The 13,753-nt window shown below is 37.4% G+C and overlaps 1 protein-coding gene across 10 annotated transcripts in view; it reads left to right on the top strand.

Moving 5' to 3' along the window:
• TFPI (tissue factor pathway inhibitor) overlaps positions 1-13,753 on the top strand; it is a 34,647-nt gene that overhangs the window by 1,000 nt on the left and 19,894 nt on the right. For 4 of the 10 annotated variants that reach the window (XM_041487629.1, XM_041487630.1, XM_041487622.1 and 1 more), the window contains exons 2-3: positions 3,564-3,611; positions 8,730-8,849. In XM_041487629.1, the coding sequence (XP_041343563.1) occupies positions 8,735-8,849 (115 nt within the window). In that variant the 5' untranslated portion in view covers positions 3,564-3,611; positions 8,730-8,734. Of the gene's footprint in view, positions 1-1,695; positions 1,745-2,227; positions 2,247-2,527; positions 2,547-3,563; positions 3,612-4,008; positions 4,090-8,729; positions 8,850-13,753 lie in introns of those variants that run through there. The other 6 variants (XM_041487626.1, XM_041487627.1, XM_041487623.1 and 3 more) reach the window with 6 other exon arrangements.

Below are 13,753 nucleotides of genomic sequence, written 5' to 3'. Positions count from 1 at the left end.
GGGAAACATGTAGAGATATAAACCTTCCTTCCTGAGTGTCTTATGGGCAGACACAGAGACAGGAAGTGCAGCTGTCAGTGCAGATAGGGACAGCAAGGGCGTGCTGGAGGAATTGCCAGGCACCTACTTGGGCAAAGCTGTCAGCCTTTGCCCTTTGGAACCTTCTGCCCTTTATTTAATTTCACTAGGAGACATTTATTGCTGTCTGTGAAGGCAACGAGTGTCTGTATCCACAGCAGATTCCTCTGAATTATTCTTTAAGCTGAATTTCAGAATTATGATCAAGTTTACTTTGTGCGTAGCGTACACGGAACAATGCTGAGGAGGTAAAGGTGGTTAAAGCACATCCTGCTCTGGCCTTTTCTCCTGTCAAATAATGCTCCATGTGAAACTGTTAATTAAAAAGCAGCCATGTGGCAAATTGCTTGATGAATCCATTTATTTGAAAATTTTATTACCTTTATGCCAGAGAATCACTGAGTGCCCTTTAAATTGCCTTTCAGTAATCTGTGTGTTTGTCCTCACATTGTGCATTGCATAGTTTGTAATTTTTAGGTTTTAAAGCTCCCAAAGCTCTCATGGTGTAGCTATGTGACATTTAAGGTGCATTTAGCTTTTTTGTGCAGTGCCCACATTTACTAATATTGCTCATGAAAACTTAACTGTTATTCATCTAGCAATATTCTAAGTGCTGAATTAGAGTTTTATGTTTCTGACTCAGGACAGATAGAAATTTAATGGCATTGAGTTTATCTATCCCTAATCTCATTGGAGAGTAATTTTCAAAGCCCAGTGGTAAAAATTTCACTTTTTGGTGTTCTATTTTAGCTCTAAAAGGAAGTGAGGGACAACATTCAGAAAGGTGGAAGATTTCCTGGGAAGAGGAAATTTTAAGAAATTGGAGGAAAATTGATCTTGGAAACAAAACAAGGGTGTAAAACAAGGAGTATCCTAGCAGACTCAGAACACCTCCTCTGGAAAAAAAAATACCGTTACACAGTCTTTCATATTCTGGAAAGTTGCTTTAATATCTACATTTACCTTAAAAAGGTGATTCTGGCAGTAATTCTAGCTTGCATTGTAAGATAAGGTGGTATCTGCTTTAAGTGCTTTTTAACTGTCATGATTTTGTTGGTGTGCATCCAGTCCATTTTGAGACTGGCTGCCAGAAGGACTCAGAGCATGTGCATAGGAAGAAGAAAATAAATTTTAAAATTAAAAAAAATATCAGTAGAACTTAGCAATGAGGTTTACATGACTGTCATATCTCAATTTTGGAACCAAGTGTTTAAAATCTGTCAAATTCCATGAGTTACTGGTGTTGTTTGTTTGGGCTGCATTCTGAACAGTCATATTTTCTCTCTAGAGAGTCAGAAGAGGCTGATGGGCTCTTACCTATCTGAAGTCGTTCTTCACAGTGAAACCAGAGAAAACTTTCTTGAAAAACAGGGACAAATTACTCACTTCTCTATGTTTGTCTTATGAAACCAATTTAACTTTACAATGGGGACAGAGTACCCCTGGGGACAGAATGAAGCAAAACCATATGGAGACTTGTATAATTCCTTTCCCCTCAAAAAATTTCACAGCAAAATTGATTTATTTTAATCCTTTTCATTTTGTCTCACAACTCTTTGTTCAGTTTCTTAATTACTTCCTGTGATGTTAATACAGCTGTTTATTTCCCATCTTTAGTATTTCTGCCATCTTCCCTGATGAATAACTGAGTGAAGCTCTGAATCAGGTAATTAGATTTACAGTTTAGTGAGAAAATAAAACTAGGCTTACTCTAGGGTGTGAGTTGGATCACAAGAAAGTTAAACTTTCTTTCAGAAAATTGAGCCTTCCTTCAGAAAATGAAGCGTTCCAAGAGAACTGATTTTAATGTAACTACATTGAAAAGAGTAGTTGCAGCAAGTAAGTTAGAAATACAGACTTTATGTGAGGGAAATATTCAGTTGGTACTGTTTTTATGAACTTCAAGTGAGGTCTCTCAAAGCGCGTTGGCATTTGCTCTGTGTCCAGAGGAGCTGGCACTGTGGGAGATGAAGGGAATACAATCCTTTTTTTCCATGCCATTGTTATTTCATTTTGGTTTAAAGTGGCTGTAGGGTGATAATCTGAGGCAGTCTGAATCCTGGGTGATTCCCACTGAAGGCAGTTTCAGCATTTCTAACCTGTGTGACCATCACAAATCCACTGCAGGAAAAGTGTCTGTGGTGTCTCCAGCTGGGAAAACAGACCAGGTGAGCTAAACTTTCCTGACAGACAGGGAAATTTGTATTTTGGACCTCTGTATGTGTGAAAATGTGGTTGATGTGATGGTGAGGTTACAGAAGGTGAATGGGTATGACCAAAACCAGTCACCAGAGGCATCACTGTGGCAGCAGTTTCCTCCTGTGCCTGCCTGTGGTATTTTCAGCACCTGATTGAGTGTCATGCTTCCACAGCATGTGCAAATGGGAAATTACACGCCACTGGGCTACATATATATATAACATAGTGCTGAAATTCCTCTCTCCACTAGAAAAGCAGGTTGTGCTAAGGTAATTGACATCTAAATTCACTTCTGTTTATCCGTAAGCACAGCTGAGACTTAAATGCATGGACTGGACTTTTCCAGTCCAAGCTGCTAGGAAAAAAAAAACAGGTTTGACACTTTATAGTGCTTACATGTAACTAATTTTGCTGCTTGTTTGTTTTGCTAGTGGATCCTGTGCTCTGGAGTGGTTTTTATTAGGATACTGAAAGCATTCTGTGTTTGAAAAGAAGATCAGATGGCCAATATTTTTGCTACCAACGGGGAGTTTCTGTCTGAGCAGTGCAGGCCTGAGTGTAGTGGGTTTGTTTTGTTTACTAAGATTTATTAAATTATGTAAGCAAGTTATTTGCTTTAGTCCACATGTAAAAATATTTTGATAGGAGCAAAAGATTTCTTTTCCCTCTTGAAAGCTAAATCAAAATGAAAAATGAGTTAGTTATGTGATTTGCTGCAGACAAACCCAGTGGTCCTGTGAAAAGTGCAGTTATTTTAATAAATCAGTTTTAATTTCAGAACTTATAATTCACTTTGACTGTTGTATTAGGTGCTCTGCACTGCCTGGTCAGGGAGTTAGGAAAATTGTTTGCAGCCTTCTCTAGCCAAGGCTTACTGTCACTACAGCTCTGCCTACCTGATTGTATCCATTTCCCTGCTCTTGGGTCATGCGTACCATGGATGGGACACCTGTCTGAGCCATGCAAGAATTCAGTGGAGGAGGAATTGAGAGTCTGGAGCTTTGTCACAAGAGAAGTTGAGTGGAGACAGGATGGCAGAAGTACCTAGTGCCACATGTGAACAGACCAGCAGAAGGGAAAAAATAGATCCTGGACCTAAGCTGGGAAAATAGAAAACAGTTTTAAAACAAGAGTGAAAGAAGCTAACAAGGAAAATGAAAAGGCAAAAGGTCCATAGGCATATTAAAAAAAAGGGACTTATTCCACTGGGTTTATTAATTAACTTGGTGCTTTAAAATTTCCATTTCAAAACATGACAAGGTTTTCCTTTTCAATTCTTTTATCAGGTGCTCTTGGAAAGAAGCATTTACAATCTTCATAAAAGCAGAAAGAAGGTAGGAGTTTAAATCTGAACCAGTGACATCAGGTTATACAACTTTTCAGCATAAAAGCTAATAAAAACATTAGTTTTTCCAAATTTTCTCCATAGTTCCCGGTTTACACTTCACTTTCCAGTTATCACTAGGTAATTTCAGAGACTGGAATAGTGCAGCAGCAGAACATTTATTGTAAATGGTGAAAGGTAGGTAACCAACCACAATTGTCTTTCATAACAAGCAGGAGTTTCAAGTTCTTGGAGGAAGCAGATGGAGTCCCTGGTCCCGGGACTGACACAGACTGAGAGCTGCTGCAGCAGGGCACAGAAAAGGGGAGATAATTTGGGATGAGGGAGGTGGGATTTCCGTAGGTTTTGCTTTCAGTCAGTAATGTTTGTATGCTCGTGATTCACAGTGCACTGCCTGAACTTACAAAGCTGCTGTGACAGCACAAGGCTCTGGTGGAAATCAGTTTGAGAGCTCCTCTCTGACTCAGGTACCACCATCAGAACAGAGGTGATGCAATTCTTGCTCACTCCATTCTTCATATTTACAGCTGAGGGAATGAGAAAACAGCTCCAAACCAGCACATGTAATAAAATAATTTTTTAGGGAACTGACTCTGCCAGCTGAGACATAATGCTGCAGATAAGACTAATGATGAAACCTTTTGACACACGAGTCCTAGTAGGCATTGCAAGGTGTCACAGGACAAAGACCGTGCCTCTGAACTACAGTGAACTGAAAAAGGTCTGCTTTTATATCAGAAGTGTTATAATCCTGTCTAGTTAGACCTTTTAATCCTTAATTTTAGGCTGTGCTAAAATGGACCTCTGGCCATGCACATCCTACCTTCTGCTGTTAATTCCTCTACTTAATTATATCCTCTGCCTTTTTGTGTGTGTGTGTTTCTGTTTCCTGGGCTGTCAGTGTGAATGAGTCACTTTTACCATCATTGCAATGTCACTTTAGGCCCTTTCCTAAGGATGTCTTTTTTTGGCTACTATGGGAAATGCTAGTTTTATTTTTCTTTTTCCAGTTAGCGTGTTAGAGATAAATGCCACCCTGGGAAAAGAAAAAAAAAAAGTTTGTGACTAAACGTTCAGGGAACTATAAAAATTGGTGTTGACTGCTAGGTTAAAAAAAAAAAAAAAAAGACAAGTCCTGTCTCCAAAGGCTGCAAACTGCATGAACAAGACACTCAGTCACTCAGTTTCATATTTTTCTGGTTTTGGCAAAAAAATAAATTTTGATCTTCCTTCTGTTTTTGTTTTGGGTGTCAGGAGGAAAAAGTTTTGACTCTAAGGCCAGGTAGTAAGGATTTGTTACTGGGAGCTTCCTTGATGCTTGTGGCCTGCCTTGGCTATCTGTATTTCAGCCTGAGGGAAGCTAATGGCAACAAATTAAAGCATTTAATTAACTCAGTAAATAAATCAGTGCCAATTATTAACCACAGACCTTTGATCTCCTTTGTCAAGTAACATTCTTGTTGTCTGTTAAAAAATGTCTCATTAAAAGGTGGGGAGTTTGGGAGCCGTAGAGTGCCAGTTCCTAAGGAATTGTCTGTATGAAATACAAGTTAATGACACAATGATGTAGAATATTAATGCTGGACTGACACCTGGCTGTCCTAAGCTATAATCCTTCTGGAGGAAAAGGCTTTATTTACTCTCAGAAATTTTCAGACTATAGCTGAAGTAATCAGACAGTTAAACATGACCTATTTAACATTGAAACATTTCCTATTTTTCTCATGACAGACAGTTTTTCACTGATGCATGCATTTGGCATTTTACTGAGGCAAATATTATAGATGAAGTGTTTTGAATTTTGCACTCCATAGAAGTAAAACAACAACAACCAAAAAAAAAAAAAAAAAAAAAAACCAAAAAAAAAAAAAAAAAAAAAAAAAAACCAAAACAATCAGAGTGCTTAAAAAAATACACCAATATCATAAGAGGCTTACAGCTTTAAAGTTCTGTTACTGGGCAGCTGAACATCCAGTCAGAAAACCTGGACTTTTTCTAGAGGGTTTGGGTTTTAATTGAAAATCCAGTGCCAAGTACACTTTGATCTGGGATTTCTTTCTTCCTTCAGGAATAATAAGAAATAATTAAACTGCGGAAGGATTTAAGCATTTTATTACCAAAACGTTCACCCCACTCATCCCACCTCCACCCAGACCTGACCCAATGTTCTGGGACTGTGTGACCTCCTGGGGAGGGTAGCAGGAAGATAAAGAAGGTTGTGTTTGCTCAGGACACTTTGCAGCAAGGCAGATATGCTGCTGCACAGCCTGCACTGTTCCTGTTGGGAACTGGCCCAGGCATGGAGATGCCCAGCTTTTGACACACTTTTGACCCTTCCTTTAAGGGAAATGTAGGAGTTGAGTAGAAGAATAGAAATACTGTGTCTTGGGAAGGGTTTTGTTCTCTGTACAAATGTAGTAATTTGTCCTCACAAACACACAGTGACAATGCTGTGTGGTAGCTCATGATACATAGAATTCTATTTCCAAATGAAAAAAATACAGGAACTTACAAGGATTTCCATTTCTGCCTGATTGCCTGTGTTCTGCTTGGGGAAAGGCTTTTGAGAATATGGGATAACTGACTAAAAACTGATTACTAAATTTTGCATTCTAAATCTATACTCTGTGGATTCCTAGAAGAAGGAACCAAAGCCTCAATTTAAGTAATAAAAACCCAAACTCAAATAGAGTTTTGCTGAACTAGTGAGAGTTTTGATGGCATGGAAAAAGTCAAACATGGAAAATGAGGGCTCAGGGACAAACATGGAATTAATCCATGGGTTACTGAAGTTGTGGATAATTAGCAAGTTCCTTTATGAAGAGCCACAATTGTGCCAATGATTACTTGAAAGGAAAACAATGTGCTAGAAATTTGCTCTTTCCCATGTAATTTCAAAACCTGCATTTTGTAATTTTTTATTCCAGTGACCTCACTGGAGCCAGGTAGTTTGAAAATTATTACTTTAAGTATCAAATCTGAATATTTGATTATATTTCTGCTTTAAGTGAGCCCAGACAATGTCAAACTAGCACCAGCTTTGTTTATATTGTAGTGTTAATTGTCTGTGCAGTTCTTTGATGATTTTTTTTTTTTTTACTCAATGTTTCTCCCCATATCATTTTTATTAGTTGTGGATTTATTTTAATTTTAGTTGATGTCAAACTAACGTCATAAATCAGATGTCTCTCAAATCACAAAGACAGTCTTGGACAACTTCAGGTTACCATGTACAGAGTTACTGTCTATTTTAAAGCATGACTGCACTTTTTATCAGGGGTGAATGAAAAGATTTGTTATGACTCTTTATGACTCTTTTTTTTTTTTTTTCAATCTTTGGAAAAAAAATGCATAATTACTCCAAGGTCGGGTGCTACAAAACTTTGTATATAAAGGATTGTAACACTGGAGTTCCAGTTAGAATTGTGATGAAAAAGGCTACTTCTGTTTCTTTGAAAAATACTCTAGCTCTTGCTCATTTTTTCCATTTACAGAGTATTTCAAAAGTTGCGCATTGGTTTCTAATCCAAGAGAGGTTATTCCATCTCTGCTAGAAAACAATAATTTCTGAATTTGTTCACAGAATTAAAGAATAGTCTTTGAGGAAAGATTTTTAAATCATGATTAAAAACACAAAATGAGATCTGTATTAGTTTGCAGAATGTTTTGCCAAACTGTATGTGGAAAGCCTTTTATTTGTTGCTGTAGATGTTAAGCTCAGTGTTTGAGTCTAGAAGGAATCAAAGACATGCAATTTTTTGTTTGTTTTGGCAGGAATGCATTATGATGTGGAATTTACCATGGTCATATTTTTTGGCTAAAGTAGAAATTTCCTTAAAACCAAAATTTTTGTTCCATTATAAAAGAAAGAGAAAAAAGGAAGTCTCAGTGTTTTTTACGAAGCCTTCTAAAAGGCATTGTCAAATTAAAGATTACTTAAATAGTTGGTGCTGCTCATGATTTCAGCAAGAGTTGCTTTTAAGAATTAATTTCCTTTTTATTATATGCTGCAAGCTGGGAAAACACTGAGTATGCAAGAGAGAAAAATTGGTAAGTTTTCTGGAGAGAAATGAGAATTGTGGCTCTGATTTGGTGAAGACCATGCTGTCTTCGCAGGCATGTAAAAAAAACACTCAAGACCAAACTGTCTGAAGTCTAGGAACTTCCTAGCCCTTAGATTTTTAGGTTTTATTTACTTAATATTAATTAACATAGCAAAAAGGAATTCAGTAATGTACTGGAAGAGAAGAGGGTACTACTCCCTATTCCCTATTATGAATAAGGAATTGATCTTTTGGTAACAAAGATATTGGGTCTATTTCTAATTAAAATCCAGAGATCTTTAAGGAGCTTTTAGTTGGACAATATGTTTCCAAAAAGTTAAAGCAAAAGTTTTCTGGAGTTAATTTCATGTGTGTGTGCATGGCCTCGTCTTTAACAACCTGAATATGACAGCTGCCATGGAACAAAAGTGTTTTTCTTCTGTCAATGACTGCACTGATTTAAAGCAAAAAATAGCTCTGAAATTAAGTCAGGTTCTCAGTATTAAAGAAACGCACAAGATAGTAAATCTTGCTTAAAGCTCTGAAGTCCATGTTGCAAAAAAGTTCACTGACTCCTCTGAAATGCAACTTACTCAAGAGTCTGGGAACTTGGTAATTATAAATTGATTAAATATTTGTTAAAAATGTTGTGGCAATGAATCTAGGCTCTGCAGGTGGAGAAAAACTTATTTGCAATAATTTGACTTGGCAAGCAATGCTATATTGTGTAATTAATGCCAGAATATTAAAAGTACCAAGTGTTACGTTTTGTGTCGTGATATGCTCCAGAAGGTGATTTCAGCTGGGGTTTAGGATGAAAGCAATGGCAGTGCTTCTAACCTGGATTGGAGATGGGATAGGAGACCTGCAATCTGCTGAGGACAACTGCAATCCTTGTCTTGTGTTTCACTGTGCTTACAAGAGGATTATACCAAAAGAGCTCACATTGTCTCCAAAGCTCACAGCTTGTGTGTCTGCCCACAGGGCTGTGCACTGCCCCACTTATGACTACTGCAGAATGCTCAAGGACTGACTTAGTCAATTGCTGTTTTTATGTTATACAGGGAAGATGAAGGGAAGAAAGAAGGGACACTCCTCATCTTCATGCTTTATCTTGCTGCTCTTCTGTATCGCTGGGCACACAACTGCTGAGCTGGATGGCAGCAAAGAAGAGCATGTTGTGGGTAAGAGATCCTAGAAAACACCTAAAACTCAACCAACAAAAACCACTCAAACAAAGCCCACTATGTTAAAATGCACTACAGATGTAATTCTGCACTTGAGAACTTTTGTGGGAAACTTTGAAAATTGGGAATAAGCTAAAAATAGCATCTAACAAGGAGAGAGATTCTTATAATCTATTAAGCTTTAGCAGAATTGCCTTCTTCTGGGACTTCTGTTTCCCAAGCTATTTGGAACATCTAATCCTAATCAAACACTGGGTTAGATGTCAAGATGATTCCTTTAAAGCTGTGCTTTAGGAGCATGGAAAAGTTCAATGTTCAGGCAAGGAAACGTGGAGCTGGTTAACTCAGGCTTTATTTCCTCACAGAGAAAAAGCAAAAATATGATTAATACCATTGTAGATTGATGTTGCTCTGTTCCACGCACAGATCTCTTGAGTCACAGTCAATTTGCAAAGTTGGATTTTAAGATGATACTATTACTGTCCTGGTAGTTTTCCTGAACCTTAATGAAGGTCTTAGTATTGCCCAAGTGATTTGGTATCACTGAATAAATAAAGAAGTTGGACTTGATCCTTGTTAATACCTTCCAACTCAGGATATTCTACAATTCTATGACTAAAAACTCACCAGTTGAAAATTTTTGTTGGAAAAGCAGTGTGATTGTTAGAAATGGGGATGTTCTTGATTTTTCACCATGGTAAGATCATTGTTTACTTCACTGACATTAAGATTTATCAGAATTCTAGACTGGATATCATTGTGAAGGGTATTTCAAATTCTCCCAAACAATTCTGAGAAAGCTGAGGGAAAAATACACTGCTGGGGCCACATTAAAATACTCTTTTTTCCTTTGAGGAAGTGACTTGAAAATGTGATCACTTCCCTAAGCTGCAGAGGACTCTGAAGTGGAGATTTTTGTTTGACAATCTGATTTTGAAGTGCAAATGAAAGTGTAGCTAAGGGGAACATTTTTGTTATGTTTTGTTTTATTTCCATCCAGATTATTGCTATCAGACTTTGGCAGCAGTGTTCTTTGAGACAGAAATAGTTGTTGTGCACAGTCATGGCTATGCTAAGATAGGACCATGTCACAATTAGTCACTACAATTTAATATATATGCTGTTCCAGGTTAAGTGTATGACTAGAATGGCTGTGTAGTAAAGACTGGTTCATGCAGAATAAAGTTGTTTCTTTTAAACTCTGAATTACAAAAATGCCCTTTTTGTTTGAGGGCAAAGTCACATTTATCTTTGCCCCACAACTCTTAGTGCTGTATGACTTCTTAGCCAAGCTTGCAGGTCGTAAAGGCCAAATCAGCTTGCACACTTTGTCACCATAACAAGAAATCTGATGGCTTAATTTTTTTCCTCCATTTGCTTTGTTTATAAAAGAAAATAAGTAAATAATCTCAAGGAAATTAAATAGTCATTTTACTGGGGATTATTTTCTCATTGGTTATTTTGCAACTGGTTACTTAGGATTATGTGACCACTAACTGATTTAGTATGAGAAACAATTCTGAACTTCTGGCTTTAATTTTGAAGTAAAAACCCATCAGATGTGAGGCTTAGATATTAAACTAGAATCCTGTTTTTGTGTTGTGACTACTGAGGACTCAGTTGCAGTGTTTACAATAAAAAAGCTTTTGCTGTACTCTTTTCACTAAATATTTAGATTGTTGTTAATTAAAATTTTATTTGTGGTTTCTCAAGATTTAACTTCTGGACTCAGACTTTAAATGATGAAATTTTGTGGGCTGCATATCATTGATAGTATTTATTTTTGAAGTTAGATGATTATAAAGCAATGATATTTTACCCCAGCATTCCATAAATTTCAGGTATTAAAGGATAATTGTGTACATCCATTATTTTTAATGTCATACTTTTGGATCACATTGAGTACAAGTGCTTTGTGAATTTGAGAGGTGGGGTTTTGTCTATTTTAATTACAGTAATAATCAAGATTGCAGGGTCAAGCCCTATATAATAAAAATATTTTTAATTTGTTCTCTTCCAGCAAAATCTGTCGTTTTCCCATCAATAGATAAGTGTAATAACAAAAACGAAAGGCATAAAAATAACCAGGTTCTAAGTATTGTTCATTAATGCCTTATGTGGTAGGCAGCACTTCAGCTGATGTTCCTGAAGAAAATGACTCACAAACTGAATGTGCTTTTTATTCATATGTGAAAGCTTGCCAAGAATAAATGTGCCTGCCTATAAAAAAATGCAGGAAACACAGGGTAGGAAGAGCACTGAAGAGTGTGTGGGTGGGAAGCTGTCAAATTGACAAAGATGGAGAGAAAAGAAACAGCTATTCATTAGTGACAAGGTGCTTAGTATTGATACCACTTATCAAAAGGAGACATTGCCAAGGAAGGCTGGAAAGATGACAGCATATCTTTATAATTAAGGATAACCATGGGAATTCTCATAAAGTTAAGAACACATAACCTAAGCAAACTAAAACAAAGTATTTTTATATAAAAATTTAAAAATATTCTTGTTCTTTGTTCTCCCAATTTATATCTCTCTGTTCTGAAAAGCAGCTCCTCCATAATGCTTATGCATATTTATTGTGCTGCAGGTGTATAGAAATCAGTTCATTTTCTAATTAAAAGGAGGTCTTTTTATCAAGCAGCCACAAGATTATCCACAAGAGTCTGAAAGCCAAATTAGAGTCTTTTGTTATGCCTACATCCAGAGGAAAGGTATTGTTTTCACTTATACTAATGTAAGAGGATTATTCACTACTCCTGCTTTTGTAGCACTGCCCGGCTTTCTAGTGAAGTGATAACAGAGCCTTGCCTGGATCACCTACAGTCCCTGTGCTCAGGGCTGGCTGCAGCTTTTTAGAGCTCTCTCAGTGAAATGACTGCACTGAAATGAGGAGTGGTGTCCAAACTGTCCCCTTGCGTGGCAGAAGTTGCCATGGGAGTGACAACAAAGGTGAGAGTGGCTGAGCTGTGTAGGAGCAGTCCTGGCCCCATCTTGTTTGACAGCTGCAAAAAGCAGGAAGGGTGAAGGACTGGAGGAAGACAGTAGTGGCAAAAAACACCTGCAAGGAGCTCATTCTCTTTGTCAGCCATTTCATGGGCATTACTTTGGTCTTAACCCTGGGCAGTGCAGTGGCTGTTAAACAGAGCAATGGGTGTCTAGTGCTCATGTTGCTGATGTAAAGAAGTCATTACATTGAACACCAGCTCTAATCATTATTTAATGTACTTATAACAAAATGTCTTGGTCTAGGCTAGTACAGTCTTACAATTATACAGGAATTCTTTATATATTTGGACCAGATGTCTAAACTGGATGAGTAATAAATATCCAACAGAACCAGATCTAATGTGGGGGGTTAAATTATTTTTTTTCAATGATAAATGTAATATGCTATACTTAAGAAGGAGAATTAAGGCAATCATCAATACAAGATGGAAAATTCGTATTGAAACACCTGTATAACAAGGTTCTATTTGCTGGAAAATCAATGGAAGTTACAGAGCATCACAAAATTAATTCAATGTTTAAGCGATTAGTGTTAAAGCCAGTGTCAAAAGGCAAGTGATTTTGTGTTGGATTATGGAAAAAACCCAAAGGGTAATTATTCCACTGTATTTGTCACTAGTAATGTGTCAGGTAGGGGATTATATTCAACTCTCAGCAGCACATTTTATCAGGAACCCAGACCAATAGGAATCATCCAGACAAGAGTTATGAGAGGATTAGAAAGCAATATAAAAATATTAGAAAGCCAATAAAAAGATGAGAAGAAAGGAGTTTATTTAGTGTGGAGATAATTAAGAGAAGACAAAATCTTGTAATAAAAAGAGAGCAGAGGTTTGGGCTACAGAAGTGATGCAGTGAGCGCAGGGCAGCTGCTGCACCACCAAGGCTTCAAGCAGCCAGGGAAGCTACTGAACTTGGGGAGCCCAGAATCAAGGTTGAGAGTGCAGGAAACAACTTTCTCTCCTTCAACAGCTTTGAATTGCAAGACATGAATGGTGGATTGGAAAATCTAAACTGATTTATCATGTGTGTATATATATGGGTTTAAATTGTTTTGTCTATGCATGAAGGAAGTAAAAATTATTTATTATATAATAAAGAATATTCAGGCAGTATGTTACTAAAAAAAAAGGGCTGTCTTACAAAGAGAGTAGTGAAATCTAGAACTGACTGCTTCAGATTGCTTGGAATTTTACTTCACTTGGATGAGAAACTCCATTAACATTCATTCAAGTGTGATCTTCCTCTCTTTCTGCTGAGGAATTTTCACTGAATTTCCTGACAGACATCTTCACTGAAGGTCATATCCTGTGCTTTTCACACAGCACCTAAAATGTAATAACACTTTGTCGCAGTGTTCAAGAACAGAGGATGAGTTCTTACACTAGGAATTAGTTTTGTCAAAGTATATTCCACAAATTAAATGGGTACAGGCAGATGTGTGTCTATGGGCAAATATTACTGCTTGCTTTCTCATCTGCTGCTCTAATCTAAGAAGGAAAGCTAATTTTATATCATCTGTGTGAGTTAAGTGCTCCCAGGTGTAAAGTAATGGGGAAGAATTCTTTCACTGTTTCCAGACAGAAGAATGATTCAGTTCCGACGAATCCCTTGGAGACCTCTTTCTTCAGAGTCACTTGGTTACTGTTTGGAGTTGGAGGGTTTGGCCCCTGGGGCTTTGACAGGGTACAGATTTTACTCAAACTATGGCAGCTTTCTAGCATTCCTAGGAAGCTGAGTGATTGCCAAGAAGTGTGACACAGTTAGTCATTATGTTCTCAGCAGATGTCAGGACATCTGACAGTGGTTAACAGCATCCCTGTGACTGCAGGGGAAAGGCCTCAGGAGGTAACCAAAACAACGATTTTGTTCCGTGGGTCTGATAGGAAGTG

The sequence above is a fragment of the Pyrgilauda ruficollis genome, unplaced genomic scaffold, assembly GCF_017590135.1.
Source record: "Pyrgilauda ruficollis isolate IOZ18807 unplaced genomic scaffold, ASM1759013v1 scaffold81, whole genome shotgun sequence".
NCBI lineage: Eukaryota > Metazoa > Chordata > Aves > Passeriformes > Passeridae > Pyrgilauda > Pyrgilauda ruficollis.
The sequence above is the reverse complement of the archived record's forward strand: the minus strand, read 5'-3'. Positions and strand labels throughout refer to the sequence as shown.